Here is an 11,062-nt window from a genome sequence, read left to right as displayed (position 1 = left end):
AAGCCATAGAAAGAACATGCATTTTTAATTGGAGCTTGCATTTCAATTTATTTTCATTACAGATTTAATTATATACAGATACTAAATGATTTTTTAATTTAAGTAATTTTATATCTTAGTCAGTCAGATTTTACAGGAGAAGCTATTGTGACATTCAACTGACAAAACAGTCTCACATAATTTTATTAGATTTTACAGCATTATTATGAGTGTGGGCTGTGGACAGAATGTGTCACTTCAGTAGAGATGGTGCTTGGATATATTTTCCAGTCAGCAGGGTGGTTATATCAGTACCTCTAACACAATATTTGCCATAAAAAAACAGATTAAAGCAACCGCTATGAAGAAAGAGACTTTTCGGAAGTTCATTATTTATTGTCAGCACAAACTTACAGCACATTTTCCATTTATGAATTGCAAAAAGAATCGTAAAAAGTCCAAAATTGATTGTCAGTGCGAATAAATATAACTTTTCATGAAAACATTGCAAAATCCTAAAGAAAATATACAACTGAGATGTGAGGTATCATTTCGCAATAAAATGTTTGTGTCTTCACATACAGATCAGCACATTACATCATTATTTATTTATTTTTTTATCATTCAGTCACTGCTATAAAAAATAAAGAAGACATAAACTTAACAGTGACTGCGCATTTAGAAAGTCATTGAAAAAGTCTTCTGAAAAAACTCTTCTTGGCCTGGGACATCTTGATTGTCGGAAATTGTCTGTCCTTAACTTTCATGGGGGTGCGCTTCAGGGGCATGACCTGTCGAGGTGGGGTCATCTCCTGGAATGGTAGGCCTCCATGGTCCAGGCAGAAGTACTTTTTGCTGCCCTGGGACAGTCTGACCAGCAGGGTTTCAGACAGCTCCATGCACTGGGCATGGACCCAGTGCCCTTCCTCCCCTCTGGAACAGAAGATCATAGCTGGCCTGTGGAGCTCAGTGGAGTAGTACGGCTCCCATGTGTTCGAGTTAACCTGACAGCTCAGGCAACATTTGATCCAGTAGCCTGTTTGCGATTCATCTTCCTCATCTTCTTCATTGTAAGTGTCTCCTTCTTCATCGCTGCTGTCCTCCAACTCATGTGGCTCACGACCAAAGTAGAGCTCCTCAGAGTCTTCTAGAGGTGTGGAGTTGTCGTAATCTGTCGACTCCTGGCTGCAGCCCAGGGTTCCTTCATCCTGTTTACCTTCCTCTGTCTGGAAGCTAATCCGATAGAAGTAATGCATATCTGGTTGTGATTGCTTTCCCTCAGTAGGTACAGCAAGGAGGAAGTTTCCCTCTCCTGCATTGCCCCCAAACCAAGTGCGACTATGGAGGATATCTGGGGTCCAGTTAGGTGGCTCTAAAGTCTCAAAGTGGATCCCTCCCTCATCTAAAATCACAATGGTGCACTCCATCCTCTTCTGAGAGTCTGACTGGTATCCACCTAAAACAATGTATTTGTGAGTGGGACCTGTGCGGGTGATTATAGCGCTGGAGAGTGATAAGCCAGTATTGAGGGCCTCACAGGAGAGCAGAGGGCTGCCCTGCAGAAGTTCAATGCGCAGGCGAAAGAGTCGTTGGGGGCGGGAATCAGAGGTGAGCGAGTGACCGCCGATGAAGTAGACACAGTCTTCTCTAGCGAGGGCCAAATGAAAGGACTGTCCATCGCTGAGCTCCGGTAAAGTGTGAGCAGAGGAGCACCCAAAGTCCAGGTCAAACAGGAAGACCTGGGGAGCACAGTCGACCATGCTGTTCCAGCTCTCTGTGGTACGCTCTCCTGCAGGCATGTAGGATCTCCCCCCAAATAACACGCACGCGGTCTTCCCGTGGCTTCGAACCATGGTCATCGTATGGCCGTATCGGGCCCCTGGCACTTCTCCCACCAGTTCTTTTTCTTTGCAGCACAGTGTCAGTTTTTGATTACAGCCGCGACTATCCATGGTCAGCATGTACAAGCTTGATGAGATCTCATTATTTGGTGTACGGCCACCGTGGATGAGATAGCTCTCAGGGAACCCGTCATAGGGATCAAGGCGGCAAACAGCAGGACAACGTAATGGAGGAAGGTAGCAGGAATCATTGGAGAAGCTGATGGCCCTCAACTTCAGCTCATCCCGTTTAAATCTAACCCCAAATACTCCTGTTGGACACGAGCGCTTGGGCCAGCCCTTCTGGCCAAACAGGAGAAGTTCACCATCCAGCTGTAGCAAAGAGCAGCCGGGCTGGAGGAGGCTGGCACAGTTCACTGGAGTTAATGCCTGCAGCGTCATTTTCTGGCAGGTGCCTGCATCAAGACAAACACACAACATAAACACAATGTGTCAGTCAGCTGTGGCCTGTTTTTCTAGGAAGTTATACTTTTACTTCCTGTGACCATAATCCACATGATCAAAATACACACTATAGACCCCAATTCGGTAAATAGGGGCTGACAGAGTTTCAGCCGCTTCACATGACACTATTTGGAAAAGTTAATTAAACTGCTGACACGTGAAATCTAAACGGCTGAATGTATGTAATTCTTTTCATACTCAAATAAAAATATGAAACTAACACCAAACCTTTCTCACAGTTATTATGTCAAGATGAATTATAATAGGGGATTTTGCCAGGGAAGCTGCATTAATGGCAAGCCAGCCAAAACTACCTCATATGGGTTTGTTGAATTGAAAACTTTAAACCGCATTAAAAAAGCAGCATGAGACAGATACAAACACTTCCACTGGCAGTTTTACTGAGTCTTTAGCTCTATACAAATATCATTGCTTGTAATAGCTACAGTTCTCTTTTTCTGGAAAAAATATATATCTGCTGCACAAGTGCCAACACCATTATGATATTACTGAATAAAAACACAACATGTACATTGGACACATGGTTGGGTATTGACACCATAAGGAATATGAATCAAAACAAAATTACTGAATTTTCTATTTAATTTGCTGTATGATTTCTCTTAGAATTGTATTGTTAAAGCTTTAGTTTATCCTGAATCCAGCTGAGGCAGCTATTGTGACTCTACTATGAACAATGAACTTGCTCGATTTAACATTGTTTGGTCAGTTTGAATCACTTTATACAAGAATTTTTTTTTCCATTTAGCTGGATGGAGAAAAGGATTTTCCACGTGACCTTGGAGAAACAATTGAAATTTAGTATCTTCTAATATGTGGGAAACATAAGCTTTAGTTTACCTACCTTACGGCCAGGGCCAGATGCGGTGCTTGAGGTCACTTTACTGTGAATCTTAAGATCGCCAATAAGAAGCTGAAGGGCTCTTTATGGAGACGAACTTTGACAAAAGAAGAGGGTGACAGAGTTTGTGAAGGTTCGTTGAGTCACAAACACTTCCAGATCTTGAGGTTAACCGTCTGTGACTGCTGTTCTCTGGCAGGTGTGCTGAGTGCATACAGTCACTTCAGTGATATCACTACAGAGACACAATATTGATATCATGAGATATAAAGTTGTAAACACTGTTGGACAAGGCTAACCTGTACACACAAAAATGTGTTAATATTATATACTTTTTTAAAATTCTCTACCAACTAGTTAAAATGTCACGTCTAGTGTCTATTGGGAAGTTAAATTTTTACATTAAACTAGTTTAATGCTTTGCATGCACCCAAAACAAAGTAAATAATGAATAAATAATTCAAATGATTGAATTGAATTGAATCTATTGATTACAGTTCAGATAACAGCCCTGGTGGGGAACATGTTCAAAAAAATTTATCCATTATCCAGCAGCAGGAAACAAACAGTACCATTGCTTCATTTTAACAAGACACACCTCTGATGTGAGATTTCTGTTGGGAGGTTGGAAGTAGACAACAAATTCACATTAGAATCCAAGCTGTGTCATGGTGCTTTGTGTAAAAAGCAAGCAAAGCAAAGAAAAAAAAACAAAACATAAAAAACTATGAGAAAAGACTGACTGAATAAGACTTATTGACCTACCTCACTGATCTCATCTTAATTATTACATTGACTGTAGCAGACAACTCTATAAGTGAGCCAAAATTAAGATTCATTGATCAATTTCCTGCATGAATTGGGACACTGGACATGAGATGACTCAACATCTCATAATCAGTGATCTGTATTTTTCCAAACAATTTCCCACTTGTGCAAAACATTTCATGATGAGATGATGACTTCATGTAGATGACTGAAATAATGTTCTAGTTTATTCTCCACGACTGCAGCTTCTAATTTACACATTCTTTCTAAAACAGTTTTTTTTTTTTTGTTAATTATGGCATAGTATATTTGGAGCCTTTATTAGTGTTGAGGAAAAATAGGTCAAGGGCGAGTGCTCCTAAAGTGATAACAGAAATATTCATTCAAACACCGCTCTATTTCAGAGGTAAGTGTGCATGTATTGTAGAGATACACACCATTTTCTACTCTGCGTCTTAGATTCACATTTTTAACTTTGCTGCTGTTGGCTTTAATTAAATGCTTTTTGTGTATCTGATGTCTCTTCCTTCCTGCTATTTTTTCTGATGTTTTGCCTTCACATGAATCCTTCTCCTTCTCTCTTTCCCCTCGTGATTTTATTTATTTTTGCCTTCGAATATAATCTGAGCCTTGAAACACTGTCTCAGACTCTGCTCTTATAGCTTGCTGAAAAAAGCCCAAATGTATTTTCACGAATCTGGCTGTTAGTTGTGGCCTGCCTTGTAAATACTGCACACACGTCCAGAGCCTTGCTGGATACATCACAATAATACCTCATAAACCATGAGCACAAGAGTCAACACTATTTGTTTCAGTGATCTTCTTGACACTCCTTCACTGCTAAATGGCATGCTGTGCCAGGAGTGTGAATCATTAATTCCCAGAGAACGCTGAACCTGAACGCATTATCATGCTATGATGGCATTTCATGAGGGAAGGGTAAAAGAACAGAGAGACAAAACATCACTCTTCAGCAAGGATGAATATGCTATAGCAGCTGCTTCAGTTTGACATCTCTGTGTTCCTGCTGCTGTTTTAAAGACTGACCTACTGTGGGTAAAAGCATATCCCCTATATGGGTGACACACACACACACACACACACACACACACACACACACACACACACACACATGTCGAAACACAGAGAGAAAAATTGAGCTGGCAGCAGATGTCTACCCGCTCATTAGCATAGTGTTTTTGTTCACTGGTTGGCTGAGAGAAAACCTGAGCGTTCAAAACAAAGGCAGAAACCACAAGTGCCTGGAAGACCGTTACAGCTTGAAAACATAAAACAGCAGTGCACCTGTGTGTCTAAACTGATGAGAGAGGAGAAAAGACTTTACTCCTGTTACCAAAGAGGAGATAATGCAGGAATTTAGATATCAGTGGGAGATGCAGAATGAGATTTTTTTTTTTTTTTTTGCCCCCTCTTTATTTTTTGAGGAAGTGTTCCATCTGTATGAATTTAGCCTTGGAAAAAAGAAACCTCTCAAGTCCCCTCAAGCCATCTGAACATCGTACTGTCGTAAAGCACTGACTGCTATGTAGCCACAGCTGGGATGGTGCAGAGAATGAGTAGGAGGCATAGCAGTGTGTGGCAGACCCCAGGCCATGCAAGGATTTGTACATAATTGATAGAACAAAGTAATTAGAATCTGTGGTAGCACCTGTTTCTGTCCCCTGTAATGTATCACTACCTGACTGTTGCTACCCTGAGGCGTGGTTTTGACGGATGACGCGGTGACAGCGCCGATGTTCTGACGATCACTGCGCAGTGGTGTTTATCACTATTTAATGTTACGGTAACTGCTCCCCTTGTGGTGATCGGTGCAGACTGCCGATGGGGTACTTTCACCTTACTCTGTTTAACATTGTGCTGGTATGGTGAGTATCACCTTGTGATGACCTGTGTCACCACTGGTCAGCGTTAGGGTTAGGGTTAGAGGGTTAAAGGTTTGAGAAGTGAGTTTGTGCTTGCTACGCTGCTGGTTTGATCCGCAGAATGGAAGGATCACATGGATCAATGAAAAGCTCTTCTCAACACTAATGTGGGGTCCTTAAGCTGGACACTCGGCAGCTTCCAGCTCTGATGAGGGTGTTTCTGTAAAAGGGATTGTTTCTTGATGCTACTATGAACTAAAACTATACGCTTCTGGCACTTTGTGAACAGCTTGTAGACTCATTGTTGTGGTTATATTATAGAAATGACAATTACTTGATTAAAGTTGCACAAACCAACATTTTTGCAGAAATAATGGAGAAAATGACTACATGCATAATGAAAAGAAAATCTAGTATTAATGAAGTCACTGATATTTATCACCCATATCAACCATTTCCTTCATCTCTATTAGGCATTTTAGCTTCTTTGAGCTAAAACCAAGTACACAAATCCTCATCAGTTGCCTCAAACATATAGTTGTACGCACACTTAAGCCCCCAAACAGCTATCAGAGTATTTCTCCTTTCTGACATCTGGATAAGCTGAAGCACAGATAACTACCTAAATCCAGGCAAAATACACCAGAAACATACATGGCAAATCAAATTGCAAGAAAATGAAGGGACCTGTGAGAGAAATGGGGTCGCTGAATGCACACTGTCCCTTCCACCCTAAGTGTTCCTTTGCTCAGAACCCCTCGGCTTTCATCTTGTTGCTATTGTTCTTAGATTCCCCGCTCCGCTAAATATGCTTTTCATATCTCTGTGTAGGTGAGCAGCAGTGTTTGTTTGCCTTGTTAGGTGGCAGCATGCCAGCAGCACTGACTGCCTCAGATACACTGGCACCAGACCAGATGCTGTTGGAAACCCTGGAGTCTTTCACCACCTTTTCTGAGCTCTCCCAGGTCTTCCATATTTAACTGTCTTCAGGACAGTGTCACGGCTCAAGGGCTGTGGCTGTTGTACATGGAACAGGCAACCTAATGCCATGTTTAATGCTGATAAGCTTAGATCCGCCCAACGATGGTAATTTTCAACAGGCAATTTTAATTTATTTTTCTATTTTAGTCTTTTGATGAAAATTCACATTTGAGTCATCTTTTAATTTTTGTGTAGTTTTATTTGACTAAAATGTGTGAGGTTTGGTGTGAGTTCAATGTATTATTTATTCATCGGGAACCTCTATCAGCCTGTTAAAAATGAATGGTTTGGAAGTTAAAACATGCCACAGAGACACATCATTTTTTTCTGACTTTATTAAAAAGGCCAGCATGGAGAGGACCGAGCCAGCAGAGGGGGGTCGTTCATGTTATGTTTCACCGACCAGGAGTTAAACTGTTGTCACTCGAAACAAATCTTAATCTTAAGCACAGAAATAAAACCAGAAATCGGACGTCTGCTCGTCTCTACCGACCAAGTTTGGCTTTCAGCAGAAGAGCCGCCGCTCACTAGCTACATAGCGTTAAGTGCTTGAAGCCCCGCCCCCAACACCTGCTAAAGACCTTCGCTCTGATTGGCTGACGAAAATTAAATAAGCGCTCTAATTGGCTCACTTTCCAACTCCGACCGGTGGTCCACTTTTTATTTGTTGGGGAAAACGTCAGCTGGATTTTAATTTTCCTTTCATATTCCTCTAACCACCATTCCCTAGTTTCCTTTTAGTTTGACGACCATTTTTGATGAAAACGTTGTCCGTGACGAGGCTAACGCTGATAACCAAAGCCGACATGGAGCAGCTGAGAGGACACACGCAGCCGGCCTGGATCTCTGAGGTCAGTAGCTTGTTGCTCGCTGCTTCCTGTATCCGTGTTCATGCTCATGCATGCACTGCCGCGCTATATTTGCCTGTACGTTGCCTGTACATTTCGTATTGTTTGCAAACGCTATGCACTCTGTCTGCGGGCCAAAAAACACACTCCTTGCGTCTTAAAGTACTTAGCTGATAAACCTGATTTAAAAAATGCTCACCCTCTTTACACCTAGCAATTGATTGGATTTCAGTGGGAGAGAGTAAATGCACCCAAGACGCCCTGAGAAAGGATTGTTAGGAGCACACAAAGGCCAATGCAATTGTGTTGACAATTCAGATACACAAGCTGCATAGATAGAAAAAAAAGAATCGCATATTATGGCCTGATGCCGACCTGGGGACCTGTGCTGCATGCCAGTCCCCTCTCCCTCCTTACGTCCTGTTGACCATGTACTGTTGTTACAGCCCACAAAATAGTACTTTTGTGGGCTTTAAACCATTGCGGTAGTTGTTTGGCAGCAAGAAGTCAAATGTGTAAAATCAGCTCCTTCTCTGTCTGTCTTTGGCATTCCACCACAGTAAGTCAGCAAACACAATGACACATCTTCACGGATATCCGCCTTCTTCTTCTGTCTTTCTGTGTGTGTTTTTTTTTTTTTTTAAAGGAAAGGACAATTAATCGAACATTTTGACGTTAACTGTTCAGTGTGATCTTAAACTTATCTCAGTGTGAAGACGAGAATAAAAGGTTGCAACACGTAATCCACGCTCTCCACCAACCTTTCTCTTATTCTCTTACGGTTGATCACATAAAGGGCAAAAAAAAAAAAACAAAAAACAAAACAAAGGTGTGTATATGGAGCCTTTGAGTTAGAAAACATCCAGGTGAAAAAAACGCTTCCTCTCCCTCACCTGTCTCTGTGCTTTCCTCCTTATGTTTTTTTTCCTGTCCGTCTCTTCCACTTTATTTCTGCAGTTCTCCCAATTGCGGTGAGTCTCGATTTTCTTAAAGTAAATGGCCAGACTGTTTCAGCACAGGGGAGTTTACATCAGATGTGTACACTGAAGCATGAACAGGACTTCAGGCAATGCCTGTTATTGATTTTACCATGATTCTGATTAGAGGGCTCCCTGTTGTAATCGATACCATACATCAGTAAACTACACAGTGAAACTGATGGTCTCAGATAGGAGCCCATATTTGCTTTCCAATTAATCACTCTGTTGATTATTTTTAAGATTAAAAAGGCAGTTGAGTGAGCACAAGATCCTTTAAAAAAAAAAAAAAAAGAAGCTTTTTCAGCCTCAGCGGTTCTTGACTGTCCAGCACATTGGACACTGGATGTAACAACTACAGTCAATAACGCAACTTGATCATCATGATTAAATTTTATGGGTTGGTAGACACTCCACACTGTATGGAGAGAGCATGATGAAAGATAATCCTCTCATACCGCTCTCTTCCACTGAGTGTCATATTATCTTATTGTAATGAATGATGGTGCAGAAGTTTTGACAGGTAGCAGTTGTGGGAAAGAATGGTACAGTGCTTGAGGCAAGGCCAGTGTTCTTGGTTTTGCACCATTAATTCATTTCACTCATTTCTGGGTTGTGGGGGGGGGTGCTGGAGCCAATCCCAGCTCACACTAGGTGAAGGAGGTGTTCACCCTGGACAGTTGGCTAGTCCATTGCAGGGCCAACACACAGAGACAGACAGACCAACAACCACTCACACCCAGACCTACAGACAATTTAGAGTCACCAATTAAACCAAAGACGATGCCTTTGGACGGTGGGAAGAAACCGGAGTACCAGACTTGCTAACATAAGCAGAATTGCTACTTCAAGCACATTGGTATAGTGATGCTGACGTTATAGTTTTACCAATGAATGATAGGCATCAACAGTCACTGAGGGAAGGCCTTAAAATGTTGCCTACATAGGGGAAACTTTCACTCTCCATTTAACCCCCCTACCTCCACCACCACTATCCTAAAGGACATGTTGTTACAGAAGGGCTGGCATTCTTGCTATATGAAAAATAAGGTGTTTTGAATTGTACCAATGAATCTTTACTAATATCCATTCATCCACATTTTCTTCTGATTATGCCGGCATTAGACAGGTAGAATTTTTACCGTGCTGTATTGCCTTTGAAACGACCAAAATGCTATTTCACAGAGAATGGTTCCTTTAATCGAGACTCTGGCAGCAAATTACATTCACAAGACTTTTAAGAATTTGCACAGATTAGAACGGAAAACTCAGTAAGAGTCAAGTATTTCTTAATCCATGACAGTACATGCAACAGTTCCTCAGTAAGCCTTTGAAAAGCATTATGCTAGCCAATTTAGTAGGCCATAGCACATATTAAATGCATATTATGTGTGTGATTAAAGAATAATTTATTTTTAAATAGTCTGTATATCCAATTTTATGCACAATCAACATGCAGATTGTGTCGCTGTCGTGCCTGTTTAGTATTGAAAATACTACAGCTGGTTCAACGTAGGTGAATTAGGTATGCGCTCATCCAACCCCCACATTGGCCACCAGAGGGCGTATGTGAGCACTAAAGGTGGAGGAAAGTGTTTACAATGTGATGGAGAAGATGGAGTGAAATGTTCTTTCTTGTGAGCAGCAATTAGGTAAATTTTTGTTCCTTTAAAGTTTGCGTCATCAAATAACAGTAATGTGAAGTGACTGACTCGTTGACCTCGCCGGGCTAATGAATCCCTTGAGTTGTCTGTGTCTTGCTTAATCAACAACTGCTGAACAAAAAGTGAGCATCAAATAGAACAGTTCATGAGTTTAATAAATGCCAACAGGAAACAATGTTTGCATAGATAACTGCAGAAACTCCAAGCACACACGCTTCTCAAACAATGCTCTAAATTGAACTTAAAATGTACATTAACTAGGTATATTATGAAAGATTGTTGCAAAATTCTCAGTAAATAAATATTTATCAGAGCATGGTATAAATAATATTTAATATTTTAAAATAGTTGACATGGGTTGTGGGTCATGTTGGAAGGCACCTCAGGACCCTTGGGAAGTCAGGACTAGCTCTGGAAGCTTGGGTACATCTCTGTTGTTTGTTCTCACTACAGCTTCCATTACAAGGCCACAACCTTGAAGCCTGGCAGTCTTCACTGAATGCAAGGAAAGGTGAGAGTTTTAAGCTCATTCATGTTGTGTCTAATGTGGAGCTCTTCAGCAGCAAGTATGGAATTTAATGATGGCTGTTTAACACAACAGAGTGGCAGACATGGATTGTGGAGTGGTGAGGGGTTGTCTGTAAAACGCTGCCAAAAGGTACAGGAGTGATTTGGCTGTTGACTCTCCTTTGCCTCTTGAGATGCTGACATAATAGAATGGCTCACTCTGAACTCCAACCATGAGTAGCATGTGT

General features: G+C 41.4%; 1 protein-coding gene across 1 annotated transcript; it reads right to left on the bottom strand.

The window, feature by feature from the left end:
* Positions 1 to 665: 665 nt before the first annotated feature.
* On the bottom strand, positions 666 to 2,261 carry rag2 (recombination activating gene 2). Its single transcript, XM_029523430.1, has one exon. It carries the CDS (start codon positions 2,259 to 2,261, stop codon positions 666 to 668), a length of 1,596 nt encoding a protein of 531 aa, XP_029379290.1.
* Positions 2,262 to 11,062: the final 8,801 nt, after the last annotated feature.

The sequence above is a fragment of the Echeneis naucrates genome, chromosome 16, assembly GCF_900963305.1.
Source record: "Echeneis naucrates chromosome 16, fEcheNa1.1, whole genome shotgun sequence".
Taxonomy (NCBI): Eukaryota; Metazoa; Chordata; class Actinopteri; order Carangiformes; family Echeneidae; genus Echeneis; species Echeneis naucrates.
This window is presented reverse-complemented; position numbering and strand designations above follow the sequence as displayed.